Raw genomic sequence first — 16,096 nt, 5'->3', positions numbered from 1 at the left:
AGTCTCAAATGTATCAGTAGCAAAGAATTAAATGCTAATAACGTTTAGGACAATGCGTATAGTAAAAAGAAAAATAAAATAAAACGGACTTCATAGTGCGTAGACCCTGAGCACCTCGTCGGTTTCTATGATGCCCTTTGTTCGGTAAAAATCTGGATTCAAATCCTACGGCTGAGATTCCACGCAGACTCCACGACAGGTTGCAAAACCTGTAACTCATCAATGACGTGTGCGAACACGAAGCAAAAATTTTGTTGTACCTAAACGAACGGTTAAAAAAGGGAACGTTTGTTTAGGTACGCAATGCTTTAAAAAAATATCTTCAGAATCAAATTCAAGCGGCAAAACATGAAAACTTTTATTTTTAATTTTCAAGACTTGTCGATCTTATACAGCAGTCACTTCATCTGATCGCTAAGATTTCGAAGTTATACGAATCAAATAAAAAAAAAAAAAAGAAAGTTTTCGTAAAAGAACATCAGGAGATGTCCAAGTTGCTTTTGAAATTAAAAAACCTTTCTGACTGCGTAATATAAATAGCATTTGAATTATTTTTAAATATAAAAAAATGCGTCGTCGGCATTAAAATTGCATTGTCCTGACACATTTTTCCGCTGTGGATAACTTTTGCGAATGAGTGTGGCTTTTACACAAAACAATTATTTATGTATTTATTTATTTTCGTATTTTGAAGCAGGAATGTGAGCCTTCACAGTAACAGCTCCTTGACATCGCTGTTTCATTGTTGGTTTGCTTAAATATATTCGAAAATATATCGTGATAAAGCATTTAGCGTGTTATTTGATATAATGTGAGTAGAGCAAAAGAACTAAAGTGTTTCGTTTCAGAAATTCTATGTGCTGAAATGTATGTCTACAACATTACATTATTAAATATAGATGCATGGGGCTAGAAAAAGAAGTCTGAGCTGTAGTTCAGTCAACAAAAACCCAAGCATTAATAGTATGAGCTGCTCATTAATATTGGTAACCGTGAAAAGTCAATCAGTTAAACACAAAGATAGAGTCCAAAAGAGCGAATATATTTGGAAGAAATTTTATTCCTTAGGATACGTATGTATATACACCTTAAAGCGGTAATATTTTCTGGAATATATACCAGTGATAGTTGCTGGATTACCGTCAACTTTCATCGACATATATTACAATTTTTTTAATTAAAAAAACAAACAACGTATTTTTCGAAATTTCAAAAAGATATCTTTTTTCAAAATTAAAAAAATTATTTTAAAGAAATGATAAAATCCGTTTCTTATCTTAAAAGTGTCCATCTTAGTTGTTCCCAAATGTTTTTTTTCTAAAGAACCCTCTTTAGAACATCTTAAATAAAATCTTAAATAACACTTTTTTTTCTGCTGGATCATATCCTGAAATAATTGGATGCTCTTGATCTCAACATTTCAAGTGCTTGTCCATACCTGACAGCTCTAGCAAGAAAAACACAGCAAGCAGTAATTCCTCCTGTCCACATTACGCAAGAGAGAATCTATAAGATGAAAAGAATAACGTTTAGTGTTCTCAGCTTCAAGGAAATAATAAAAGAAATAGTAACATAGGAAAATTTAATGCTAGTAAAATCAACTGCATTTATTTTAGTTAAATTTAGTTGTGTAAGATTTGCTATTTAAAAAGATATCCTTTATCTCATTTTGGATGAGAAATCACCAGGTGGGACTATACCTTAATGAGACTGAGCTGTTTATTATAAAGCAAGTGGGAATAATGCATGTTCAGATGTCTTGAACTGTATCAGAAATTGTGGAGCAGGGGTCTTCAACCTTTCAGACAGTGCGGGCCGCATTAAAAATTTCGATGAAGCCCGCGGGCCACTAAGCTATCCTGCGGTGTTTAGAATTGTAAGATGCCTTCCAGATTCACAAGGCATGCTGTGCATTTGATACTTTACATAAAATCCTATAAAAATAAATAAACTCATAAGTAAATACAATCAATACTTGAAAAAAGATAATTTAATGAAGAAAACATTAATTTTTTACAATGGCAATGGGCAACTTGGCAATGTTTTTCCTTGACCAGCTTGTCGATGTTGGCATAAATGTTGGAAGTCGCTATGCGCAGAGTATTCTCAAGATGTTGGTCCGTAATCTGAGTTCTTGTTTTGGACTTCACATGCTTCATTCTGGAGAAGAACTGCTCACATAAGTATGTGCTTCCTAACAAAGCGCACATCTTCAAAGCATGCCGGCGAAGATTAAGGAATGCGTCCTCAGAAATGTAGTCTTTGTAAAATGTAAGCAAGCGCACATTGAATAATTTTTCTCTCAAAGAAGATTTGTTTTGGAGTTGAAGCAGCTCCATTTGTACTGAGCCAGGCATTTCGGCAGCATTGACACTGAATGGCATTGAAAATTAATCTAAAGAAGACTGTTGGTTACGAAAATCACGAAATCTCTCTTCGAACTCACTTCGCAACATGGCTAATTTTGTAGCGTATTCATTAAGAGACGAACAGTTGGACTCAGCGAGAAGCTGAAGATGAGTTAAGTCTTTTTTTGCGAATTGCGCCTCCCAAAGTTTGAGCTTGGCCACAAAAGTTTTAATGTGATCAAACAGAGTGTGCACCAGTTGATCTTTGGATTGTAGCAGCGTATTTAGGTCATTCATATGCAATGAAATGTCAGTCACAAAGGCAAAGTCTGTTATCCACTTCTGATCGTTAAATTCCGCAATCGGATTCCCCTTGGCTTGCATGAACTACTGTATTTCGCTCCTTAAGTGAAAGACTCTTTTAAGAACCTTCCCTCTGCTCAACACTATAATAAAGTGCACATCACTGTAATAAACCACATCGCCGTGATCCGCTTCACACTCTTGGGTCAAAAACTCTTGGAATTGACGATGATTCAATGCCCTAATAATGTTGACGTCAGTCACAATAACTTTCATGACATTCTCAAATCCAATAGTTTTCGCTCACAAATTCTCCTGATGAATTAAACAGTAGTAATGGACGAAATCTTTTCCTTCTAGTTCCAGTTCTTTCCGTAGAAGAGCAACAAACTCTTCGTTCTTTCCACCATAGCAAGGGCGCCATCAGTTACCACTCCCTCGAGGTTGGTTAAGCTGAGGTCGAAACGCTGGAGCATTTTCTTGGCGGCTTCAAGAATATCAGTGCCTTTCGTCGTTCCCTTCATAGGTAGGAAAGCTAGCAGTTCTTCTGTCACATTGAATTGTTGATCAATGCCACGGACAAAGATAGTCAGTTGTACTGTATCCTTCACATCTGTGCTCTCATTTAAAGCGAGTCAATATGACGAAAATTCGGACGAGCGTTTTTTAAAAGTTCCTTCAATGTCATTGGCAAGTTCTTCGACACGTCGTGCTACAGTTACCCCAGACAAACTCGGTTTTTTAAACACTTCCTTATTATTTGGACACAGAATATCCCCAGCAGCGATGAGACACTCTTTCACAAACTCGCCGTCCAAGAAGGCTTTTGATTTTTTAGCAATTCTTTCAGCTATTACATAACTTACTTTGACGCACGCTTCGCTCTCTTCCCGCTGGCATTTTAAATCAATTTGGAGACGGTTTACTTTTCCACACGAAGTCGCCCTTGAAGTTGTTCGAAACTGGACGCATGCTTTGTCTCATAGTGTCGTTTTATATTGTATTCTTTTAATACTGCACTGACTCACGACAAATTAAACACACACATCGGCACAAAAAAGCACAAATTGGTCCACTTTTCTTTAATAACCCGACAAGAATCACTTGATTTACGCTTTTTGCTCTTAGACGCCATAGTGATGGAAGGTGAACCCAAAAATGATCCAAAATGGCCCTGTAACGGTTATTATCTCCTGAATATGTCTCACACTAATGAAAAAAGTCTGGCAATATAAAACCGCAATAGGCTATGGCTGATACGACGACCCTGCGTGCGCTTACACACGAATATCACACTGTTCACGACTGACTATGGATGAGATCCTCTTGTATTTATATGAAAATAACGAAGTATCGAGAGCCTCCGAGATGTATCTGGAAGGCACTAGACAGCGCACTCGAACGAACTACTGCTTCAGCCATCTACCTGCGACGTTAGTACTTAAGTATCGCTTGGCGCTGGTAGATGGCTGAAGAAGCATGTCTATTTAATATTTATTTTTATAGGATTTTATGTATCAAATGCACAGCGTTCCTTGTGATTCTGGAAAGCATCTCACAATTCTAAATACCGCAGTATAGCTTAGTGGCCCGCGAGCTTCATTGAAATTATTTTTTATTTAATCACGTTTTAATGTTAAGTAGTTATTTTTTCAAAATGGCCGCCGGGCCACAGCAAAGAACTCCGCGGACCGCAGGTGGCCCGCGGGCCATGCGTTGAAGACCCCTGTTGTAGAGTATTAACTCTATCTAGTACTAGCAGTAGCCGTAGTAAAGGAATCCATATTCTGCATTTCTCATAAGTGACAGGATCAGAGGAGGGACAGTAGGAGGGAACTCCCCCCCCTCACAAAATCAATGCAAACAAAAAACAAAAAACACCCAAACCTTCAGTTGTCTAGAGCAGCTTTCTTGTATAATGGACTGTCTGTTGTATGCAATGAAAGAACAACCGACGTTCCCTTCGGTTTTGTTTCCGTCAGTGTATATTTGAAAATCGTCGCTTTCAGAGCTTTCTTTCTCCTTAATGTATGTTCTCTTTGCTGGTTGACGCCACCTACTGTATTGAAGCGGATGTTCGTAGCAATTTGGATCGATGTTTAACTTGCATTATATCATGCGGAAGTGATCTCATATATAAGAGATAAAGACATTACATAGCAAATCTAGGGCATTTAAGAACTCTAATTCGTCCTGTGCCGCCATCTTAATTATTTAAAGTTGTGGTGTTATGGCTTTCTTATTGAACTGCAACGTTTTCTAATGCATAAAATTTAAGATAATGTAAAGTTTTCAGTCGATATTAGATACATCCAGTTTTTCTGTTCGATACAGCACAAAATCAAAGTAAAAGCAGGAGCGATTTCAGGAACGTGCGTGCGTGAACACAGGTTTTTCAACCCTAAATATTTCATAAAATCCTGAATATGAAATATGGGTGATTCACCTTCAACTGAAAATCGCTGATAAAGGTTCTTCGACTTCTAAACGAATACTTACCAGGTCTGTCCAACTAAAAGGTTGTGAAAACTGACTGAAAGCAAAGTAACAGGGGGAAAAAATTGGGATATCGAAATCTGCCCTTGAAAAAATGAAAACTATGTTAAATAACATACATTTAAAACAACAATCATAATCAGTATTGTGATTATGATTGTTCTGTAAATGTTATATTGATAAACTCTATTGTATGCGGCTAAGACTGGTGGACTTGGAAAAAAGATAAAAATGATTAAACTTTGCTGTACAAAGTACAACAGAAGAACTTAATAAATAAATCGGATAGAAGAGATCGCTATCAAAATGGATTGGTTCTGGAAAAAAACGCAGAGAACATTAACAAAAACTGTGATAACAGAGCAATTTCAATATTCATCACTCACCTGAATAAATTATTGCCAGAGATTCTTAGTCTGATGCTAGAGAGAAAGGTAAATGGAAACAAGAAGGAGGAGAACCACCGCTAGCTGGATGTACACTGTGGGTAGCAAATACCAGGAAGGAACTTTTTCACCAGATCCTAAACAGAGAAGAATGCGATTTGCTGACTGCTCTCCCTTATGATGAAGATGACACCTGATGTTTATTAAATACAGATTAGTTAAAACATTGACTTGAATAACAGAGCTGCATGGTTATGCCACGGCAGACGGCGTAAATGTAACAGGACCTGCTTACAACAGCTTATTGTTAACAGGATCACGGGCAAATATCCTTATCCAACCGTTCTTCACAGCTGACCCTTCCCGATGTTTTTTACCTTTGGAGATATTTCAAAGACAAGTTGCATAAATAAACCTAGGAACTGAGAATATTTGAAATCCATTATTAGAGATGTAGATGGCTGAAAACTTCAATCAAGAACATTTCCAAATGATGTCCAAAAAGATTACACCAAATAAGAGTCTGTCTATGTTACAAAGGAGCGCATTTCCATTCTGCGACGCTTGTCTGTAGCATTGCTGAGAATATAACAGACAGATTAAACTGTAAACTCTGATTCTTATTTATGCTTACGCATAGACCCACAATTCACCATTTAGGTACCTGAAACCAAATTTGACGGAATATGATGTTTAATCCATATTCCCGAAGTGTTTATGTCTCTACATTGCGTGTGTTCTTTTGCCGGTTTGTCTATTTTGAGAGATGAAACACCCGAGTTTCCCATAGGAAAAAACCTCCACTTCCGTGTGAGACCCGCTAACTCACCATTTGATTGAAAAGACCTGATAAAGGTTCCTCACATTATAGTTCCTCACAGGAATTTGAACCTCACTAAATCAACTAAGCTACGAAGGCTTAAAAGTGTATAAAATCTTAATAAATTGTGAGTTGCACAATCTTCAGTCACATTACTTTATGAATAGTGCAGTATTAAATACTCACTGTTGTTGGATTTGGAAAGAACTAACTTTGCGAATTCATTCATCATAGTCAATTTCCTGATATGTATCCCCAATGGATGTTCAGGTTAATATAACAGCATTGCATGATTAAGTTCAAATTAATATTAATCTCATATCAACAATTTTCCACCAAATCAATCTATTACTTGTGACCACTCCAATATTGTCATATATAACATTTCGTGCTACTAAGGCACTCCTGACCGAATCAATCCACCTAGACCTTGGTCTAGGTAGATTGATTCGGTGGCTAACCTTTCTTCACCTATTCTATCTACCATCTTAGATTAGCTCTGCTGACACATTCTTGAATGCTAATAATTTCAAGTTCCTTTCTAATATCTTCATTTTTAATATGATTCTGCCATTGATGCCATCGGATCACTCCCTAATTTTTCTCAGAACTCTCATATCTGTGGTCTTTAGTCTTTGTTCAAGTGCTTTATTTCTACTCCAGCTCTACGATCCATAACTTAAAATAATGTCTTATATACCGCTAGTTTGGTGTTTTGGCTTAGTTTGGTGTTCGGTGTATTGACTATTCATAAGAAATAATACTGTTGCGTATACTAATCCAAATTATCATGATCTTTACAAATTTATAAGGGAATACTATTTAGCACTCGTTGGGTACACGAATGTGCTAAAATCAAATAAGGCAATCTTTATTTGATATCGGCTGTCCACTAGACCAGCCAGTGTGGTGCTCATGGAGTGGAAATGCGCATTTGCTTTATATATCAACTCTTACAGTGGCATGGGTGTTTTTAGGCGTTACATGAACTTCAGAGTGCAGTATGAGATTATCGCTCTGTTGGAAGTCTGAAGTGCCTTGGGAAATTGCCATGTTTAGTCTTTGGACTAAACATGCCTCTGAAAAGTCATACACTTTTCAGTATGGTTTCTGGAATTCGAACATTTAGCCTATCAACAATACTAACGTACAAGTTCAGAACCTTTCTTAGGATTATCATAAAAATTCGGGATTGTAATAAAAAAAGGCGTTGATACTTTTATTAAAAGTACTTTGCTTATTTACGTCGCATTCGATATCCACGATTCTTTCATTTTTATGTCAATATACAAGTATAGGTAAGCAATGTTTCTGATGTAATAAAAATTGAATGTTCTTCGATATCTGCCTTTTTAGGTATTTTCTCAGTTACCCTATTATATTTATCTAGTCATATAATGGCGTTTACATTCTGTAGTCATGTGCTGTATCATTAATTTACAATCCCATATAATGCAATATTAAGATGATTCGCGGCTTTTTCTATTCTCCTTTTAAAGAAATAAGCACTCAGAACAAATCTTTTAATTCCACTACGTTCGATTATAAAACTAGCTTCAAGTTCAGGATAACACACTGAGAGTTTTTATCACAAGGGATTGTATTACGAATCTTAAAATTAATGAGAAAAAAAATCATGTCTTCGAATTAAGAATGTTCATTTCAAAAGAGATTTAAGGTCCAAATCACAGAAAAGTGATGTGTAAGAATGACAATCAGAAGCTATCTTTATTCAAGTCTGACCACTATTTTCCTGTAGTAAGATATGAAATACAAAAAAAAAAAAAAAACAATGAAAACGGTCGTGTTAATTATCATAATCTTTTAGTTTTCATTCCTTTATACAAATATATTTTCATGTTCTTAAATAATTTAAATGTTAATTTTCACTAATTTCATCAAGTGAAGTAATTTTAGGTAAAAATATCACTTCTCTTATTTCTTATCGAAAATGCTTCAGAATTTTCCAGTGACCACTTGTTTTTGTGTACCCACCTTATCTTGCCAATGTTTCCTCTTCACACATTCTGAATATCTTAATCTGGAAAATGTTACCTACAAAAAGATCGCAAAAACATAGAATGACTGTTACAAATTTTGGAACTATTTTTGAAGAAAGCGATTCTTCACTTGCAATACAAGGACAATCATTAACAGCTAAAATAAAAATAATAATAAAGCACTGAGCTATAAATGTGAGAAAGTAACGTTCACCATGGATTTGCATGTTGTTTAATAACACCGCGGGCCTGACTGGCCGAGTAGTAACTCTACAATTAACAGGCTTCGGATTTTAGATTGAATCCCACGTTCGTATAGTGTTTGTGAATGTTTTTAAATGTTAGATGATTTATATTGTCTGGTACGAGACAGCCACTCTGTTTATTACAGGACTGAAAAAAATACGAATTTGATCAGCAAGAGAAAAGGGTTCTCTCGAATTATCGGATTGAAAGCACTCCTTCGGTATTACTATGCTATGAGTTTACAAGTCAGTACGGGAAAAATATTATAAAAAGGCGACTTAGAATATTAACTGCATGTATTAGGTCTGTTAACTTTGCGTGTTCGATTCCGTTCGAAAAACTGGAGTTCTTACTCCAGTTTTTGAAAAACTGGAGTTCTTACTCCAGTTTTTCAAGTTCAAGTTCCAGCTTTGTCAAGTTCCTTTCCTTGAGAGTGAAGGAACGAAGAGGAGTTTCGGTTTCTTCCTCAGCTTCTTCCCATTTTGCCATTTCAAGGAAATCTCGTTTGTGAGCTCTCCATTTGGTGATTGAAGAAGATCGGTAACGTCGGTTATAGGAACCTTAAGCTGCAATTAGTTAGCAATGTTAACAACCGCTTCTGTTTCAATTTGTTTCTGCTGATTTTTGAAATCTTTCAAAATTATTAATAAACGGATGACAAATCACTGTGCCAATAAGTTGGGCATAATAGTACTATATTATATAGCTACTTGCATGGCTGAAATTCTGTATTTATTAATGCTTAGCATCTATTTTTTGCAATTAATGTTCATATTTTCGATTTTATGGATACTTGTAAAAAGAACTCGCAAAGAGAGAACTGTCTGTATATTTACTTTTCATCTATAGAACACTCAGTTGTTTTACATGGTCAGGACAGGCAATGCTGTTTATCGGTGTTCCCTTGGTATTCGCACTCTACTGAATACAAAAGGCCGAGCAAGAAATATCTGGTCACATTTTTTTCAAGGAGCTACTGAACGTATCGAAATGGCAATCATTTAGGAACTGATGTAAAATATCTCCCACCCGAGAAGGTACAAATTCTTTTTTCATTTTTCATCAGTTTTGAATGTATTGAAAGAGTGAAGTTTGCACAAACTCCATTGCAAAGTTCGTCACGTGTCAGATGCTAAAAATGCTGCTATTTTTGATGTTGAATCATGAACCAGAGTGATTGTCTACGGAATTATTTCTAGTACTTTTAGATGAAGTTCATGATCTCTCAAAAATGGACTTCCGCCACTTGGTTTTTGCATCACAGCAATGCCATTCTATACTTTCCTGAGCTTAGTGTTCAAGGACGCATAGTATGGTACCCTGAGTATTCAGGAATTCTTAGCCAAAAAGAAAATTTTCAGTGGTTTCATACCCCTCTTAGATACCATATACATATTTTTTTCATAGACTTCTTTCTCTTTCATTGCTGACAAGAATCCCAAAGGGAAACCGATTTCAAGACCTCAGCAAAATTATTATAAGCAGCTTGTAATCTCAAATATGCAAATCCAAGGTGACTGAACAACGGAAGGAATGCCAGTATTGCTGTTTCCAATTGGATGGTACTTTAAATTGTATGGTACTTGTTATTTCAAATCGTCGGTGTAACCCAAGAAGAGAAATAACAGAGATTATAATTATTATATTTATTATTGGAGGTTTTTTGCCACTTGGTTAGACTATAAATTATATATTTAGTTTAAACCTTTATCCAAATGTAAGCAAACAATGTTTGCACCTGAAGTATCTTCAGGACTGGGGCAAATCGTGGCAAAGGTGGACTGAGTCTTTAGTATCCCATAATGCAAGGCACATCTCCTTGCGGACATGTATAATGCTATGCATTATGGGAAGGGTCACTACCCAGACCGGTATCGAGCTTTATTGAGGTCTCTTCAGTGGGAGCCAGACCCAGAGGTGATACCAAGGTTGAAGCAATGCAGAACTCATATATCCATATGCCAGTTGCCAAACGGTGGCACACCTTATTATTAAATTACTCTGGATTAGAGAACGATGTTCGAAGTTTTTTCACTTGGTTAGACTACAAATTATATATTTAGTTTAATCCTTTATCTAAGTGTAAGCAAACAAAGTTTGCACCTTAAGTATCTTCAGGACTGGGACAACTCGTGGCAAAGGTGGACTGAGTTCTCATCACTTTTCTTAGTATCCCATAATGCAAACCACATCTCCTTGGAGACATGTAGAATGCTATGCATTATGGGAAGGGTAAGTACCCATCCCGTTTTCGACCTTTATTGAGGTCTCTTCAGTGGGAGCCAGACCCAGCGGTGATACCAAGATTGAAGAAATGCAGACGTCATTGGAACTGGCATATTTCCATATGCCAGTTGCAACTCGTGGCCGCCTTTGCCACGAGTTGCCCCAGTCCTGAAGATACTTTAGGCGCAAACTTTGTTTGCTTACACTTGGATAAAGATTAAACTAAATATATAATTTATATATTCATTATTAATAATGAATAACAATTCTAGATCTTGGGTTACACTTGCGATATGATATAACATAATGTAATTCGGGTATAACCCAAAGGAGATAAATCTAAGTAAGTTGCATTTGCTTTAATTTTCCTACACAAGTGTCCAGGATAGTTTTGATCAGTCCTCGTAAAATAAGAAGCTATACAGAGTCATAAAATCTGTATTTCATTAGTTCTCTATCTCTTGTGACCGGTAACAATAATTCATTATCATAAGAGAAATACAACTTGTGAAAATGCTATTCAGTTTAATTCTGTTTAATACACTCCATGTAAAGACATATTCCGCTACAACTTTACAGGAAGTACTATATTTCACTATGACTTTACTGGTCGCATCCAATGGAGGCGACCAACTAATATTTGATCACCTACGCATTAAAGTGCAAATGTACAAATGCCACTGGAGATAAAACATATTTCAATAACCACCACCACCAATACTCTTTGCAGTTTTTTTTGTCGCGTGTTGCTGACAGAAGCGCGTACTAAATTTACAACACTTTTTAAGGATTAAATAAAAAGCGATCATGTGTTCTAAAAATTAAAAAAAATCCCATATCGTCGATTTACATACACACCTCAACGATAGCTTGCCGATTCAAAGAATTTTAATGCATTTTAATGTTAATAACAGCCTACAACATATTACTTAAAATATTAACAATTTCTGGTTTGCTCAGATAACAAAACTATTACTTACGCTAAAAAATGTTTAATTTTCTTGACCAAAAAGCTCTGGAAAGACTTTTAATGGGATTATATTGATCAAGCGCATATAAAAAACAACTAAGTCATACCAACTAGTTTCACCAACTAAGGCTGTTGGCATCTTCAGGGTACATAACTGATGTAAGGCACTAAAAAGTAAAAAACTGTTACAAACTATAATCAACCGATTCCAATTATATTAAACAAAGAACAGAGCGCGTACAATACATTCATGGAGTGTGGATGATATCACTTGTTGTTATTTAGGAACGTTCTATAGTTGGTACTATAATTCAGTTCTGGCGAGTTGAAGGATCTGATAAGGATCTTCCAGATCACAGGCAAGATTAGTCCTTGGTTCCTGTTAAGGTTTTGTATACAGCGGGCAACTGTTGTGGCCTCCTTAAAAATTGGGGAGCGGAAGTCCTCCTCCATATAAGGAATTGTGTTTCTATCCCACTCTATGGTATGGTTCGTTCTTGAGAAATGAAAAGCTAACCCCGATTTTTCTTCTCTGTTATTATTGACGTCACCTATGTGTTCTTTTTGCCTAATTTCAAGGCTCCTTGAAGTTTGGCCGATGTAATTCAAGCCGCACGAGCAGGGTATGTTATAAACTCCAGCATATTTGTAGTTTATGGTGGTATCAACCTCTCAGTTTACCGCAAACCTACCAATACAGGACATTATTTACATTTCACTTCCTCACACCATATTTCTCAGAAACTTAGTATTGTACACATGTTGAAGAACCGTGCCTCTCTCCTTACAACAGATCAACAAGACCTCCAGGAAGAACTATCCCTGATATCCACCAACCTTACCATGAATGGATTTCCTCGAAGACTCGTCCACAAGATACTTTTCTCTGAACCCCGACAAAGACAACAAGATGATATGTTATATTTCTACCATCGTCATTCCATACTTAGGGACAGTTTCCAATAAGATTGCTAGACTCCTTAGACCACATAAAATAAGAGTGGCCTTTAAACCCACAGAAACGATTAGACAATTCTTAAGATCTCCAAAGGATAGCCATTCTTTCTCAAAATATGCTGGAGTTTATAACATACCCTGCTCGTGCGGCTTGAATTACATCGGCCAAACTTCAAGGAGCCTTGAAATTAGGCAAAAAGAACACATAGGTGACGTCAATAATAACAGAGAAGAAAAATCGGGGTTAGCTTTTCATTTCTCAAGAACGAACCATACCATAGAGTGGGATAGAAGCACAATTCCTTACATGGAGGAGGACTTCCGCTCCCCAAAATATACAAAAATATACAAAAAATATACAAAACCTTAACAGGAACCAAGGACTAATCTTGCCCGTGATCTGGAAGACCCTTATCAGATCCTTCAACTCGCCAGAACTGAATTATAGTGCCAACTATAGAACGTTCCTAAATAACAACAAGTGATATCATCCACACTCTATGAATGTATTGTACGCGCTCTGTTCTTTGTTTAATATAATTGGAATCGGTTGATTATAGTTTGTAACAGTTTTTTACTTTTTAGTGCCTTACATCAGTTATGTACCCTGAAGATGCCAACAGCCTTAGTTGGTGAAACTAGTTGGAATAACTTAGTTGTTTATTATATGCACTTGATCAATGTAATCCCATTAAAAGTCTTTCTTTTACTTACGCTATTTACTGGTCCTAATATTCATTAAGACCAGTAAATAGTGTAACGCATTCATTTTCATAATTCATTTATTTTCAGAAACTTCAAACGCCACTTACCATACTATACAATGGTATCCATGATCCAGGAAATAATATATTCAACAGTCCATCTATTTTTTTTCTGAGAAGGAACGAAGTGGAATTTACTAAATCCCTCATCTGAAATTACATAACATAACATGCATGATTGTGGAATAATCCAAGATAATGGATTAAATATATCACCATAATTAATCCAAATATTAAACAAATTATGTTCTATATATACACACAATAAATCCCAATTGATTTCAATGAAACATTTAGTTGTTTAAAAATCCTAAGAAAGGGATTGTTATTTCGTATAATTTATAATTATGATATTCATTATTAATAATGAATAACTATTCCAGCTCTTGGTTACACTTGCGATATGATATAACAGAATGTAATTCAGGCATAACCCAAAATCTGATTATTAAGTAGGGAATTAGGTAGAGGCAAGGAAAGTCTTAGTCAGTCAAGAGTAGAAAATGCTGTGACATTTGTCCTTTCATTGGAAAGGGTTGGAGTTCGAATTTCTGTTGGACTTGAGTAACTTTATAAGAGCTTTTCAATATGAAGGTAAATTAGCCTACCTAATACCAGCAATATTTTTTTATTCTGGAAATTGGTTCCATGAAAATTCATCAAAAAGCAGTCAATCCAAAGATAGTTTATCAAATGGCAATTCATCGAACGAACTATTCATAATAATAATTATTATTATTATTATACGGACACCTCCATGGAGTCCGAAGACTCACATTAAGAAATGTAAAGTTACCTATTTATCCCAAAATGCATAACTTTACATTTCTTCATATTGAACTGATACCAATAACGTTTACCTATATTGACAACCTATTTAAATCGTCCTGCAAGCTTTCCACATCGCCTTGATTAACTATTATTTTACCTAATTTTGCATCATGAATTCATCGAACAATAATTCATTGTACAATTCGTCGTAAAAGCAATTGATCGAGAGAAAAAAAATTCACAGATAATTTTTCCACGATTTCTGTCATAATTCATAGAAAGAGCAATTTTTCTTGCGAAAATTGTTGAATTATTGTTGAAGCGTGTTCGAAAACAATACCTACGAGATGCTACGAAATGATTTTACAGAAAGGCAGATAAATGGACACAAATTATAAAGAATTTATATGATTATAAAGAAAAAAATGGTAGAATTTTATGTTTTGACATGTACTGAGGCAAATGATATCAGTTACAAACATTGGCTGAATTTCATTTGAATGTAATCTTTTTTTTAAAATTTTTTTTAGAATTAAAAAATATTTATAGTATTATCGCCGAATCTATGCTTCATGCATCTCCTTTCTCTCGTCTTTAGTATGAAGTGATAAGCAAAGCTTTATTCTGTGGAGCTCCCTACATTAATAAATGTTTTTGGCTACAACTATTTTTATATTAAGAACGTATTATAAACCTTCACAAAAGCGACCACAAATCGATATCATTGCCGTCGTTTTTTGTATTGACAATAAAATCTTTAGAAAGAAATTCATTTTTAGTTTCCTAGAGGTTAAATTTATTAAAATTGGTGTAAAAGATGGTTAAACAAAATAAATGAATAGTGAATGAGTAGAAATGTGATGATAATAAATGATGGATAAATAAATACTAATGATAGGTATACAGCAAGAAAAAAAAACGGAAAGGAAATAAAATAAAGATGGGGCAGTCAGATTACAAAAGTACATTAAAACATGTGAAATCTAAACACTTAAAGTATAAGAAAAAATATTAATCTAAAAGATCTAAGAACTTGTAAACATAATAAAATATATTATTAAAAGATGCACTAAAGGGAGAAAAATCATATAAATAAATCAATGATGGAGTATGATATTGATGATAAGTAAAAAAAAAAAACTAGGATACAAACCGCAATGGAAAAAAATAAAATAAAAATCGATCGGACTTAAAAATACATTAAAAGCTAAGAAATCTGAAAACGAAGAAAGACAAATTTAAAAGACTAAGAACATGAAAGCGTAATAAGATATTACGTTTGTATCAGTGATCCACGATGTTTTGATAAGTGTGAAGTTGCGTCATATTTAGATTATGGGACTGCCAGACTTCAGAGATAATGTAGGGGCACTGAACACTGAGAGTGTTGCTATTTATTTTTATCGCTATTGTTTCTGATAGAACCTTCGTATCTCAGTCGGTATAGTTAAAACCGTCTCTGAAAGATCGTGGTTCGATTCTCTTCCGTGCCGCGAGGAGACGTAAAATTCAATGCAACGTAAATTTTTATATTTTTTATTGCATCGACTTTTACAGAGGTCACATCTAGAAAGCTTGTAAAAATAAACTTAGTTATTGTAAATAAAATACTAAAAGCCAAAGGGAATTAGTTTGCTCGCTCGAATAAACAAAGAATGTAAAAATGGTAAAGCCAAGAGTAATGCCTTGCCATCGGAAAGTTATTTTGATGTTAGTACTCTGATTAAAGTGTAAGAGAGCCCTTTTGTTTACAAATTCAGTCTTAGGCGACCTTCAAGGTCAGTGGAGAAAGGGACAGCAAGAATCAAA

At 35.2% G+C, this 16,096-nt stretch overlaps 1 protein-coding gene across 2 annotated transcripts in view; it reads right to left on the bottom strand.

Moving 5' to 3' along the window:
• Window positions 1–1,040: 1,040 nt before the first annotated feature.
• Window positions 1,041–16,096, bottom strand: part of cn (Kynurenine 3-monooxygenase cn) — a 105,429-nt gene continuing 90,373 nt past the window's right edge. The window contains exons 12-14 of one of the 2 annotated variants that reach the window (XM_090396910.1): window positions 13,565–13,666; window positions 8,349–8,408; window positions 1,041–1,506 (exon numbers count right to left, since the gene is read on the bottom strand). In XM_090396910.1, coding sequence (XP_090253036.1) covers window positions 1,381–1,506; window positions 8,349–8,408; window positions 13,565–13,666 — 288 coding nt within the window. In that variant the 3' untranslated portion in view covers window positions 1,041–1,380. The remainder of the gene's footprint in view (window positions 1,507–8,348; window positions 8,409–13,564; window positions 13,667–16,096) is intronic. The other variant, XR_016548691.1, reaches the window with a different exon arrangement.

This window comes from Typopeltis vanoorti, chromosome 8 (assembly GCF_054136105.1).
Source record: "Typopeltis vanoorti isolate ZY-2024b chromosome 8, IOZ_Tvanoo_1.0, whole genome shotgun sequence".
Classification (NCBI taxonomy): Eukaryota; Metazoa; Arthropoda; class Arachnida; order Uropygi; family Thelyphonidae; genus Typopeltis; species Typopeltis vanoorti.
This window is presented reverse-complemented; position numbering and strand designations above follow the sequence as displayed.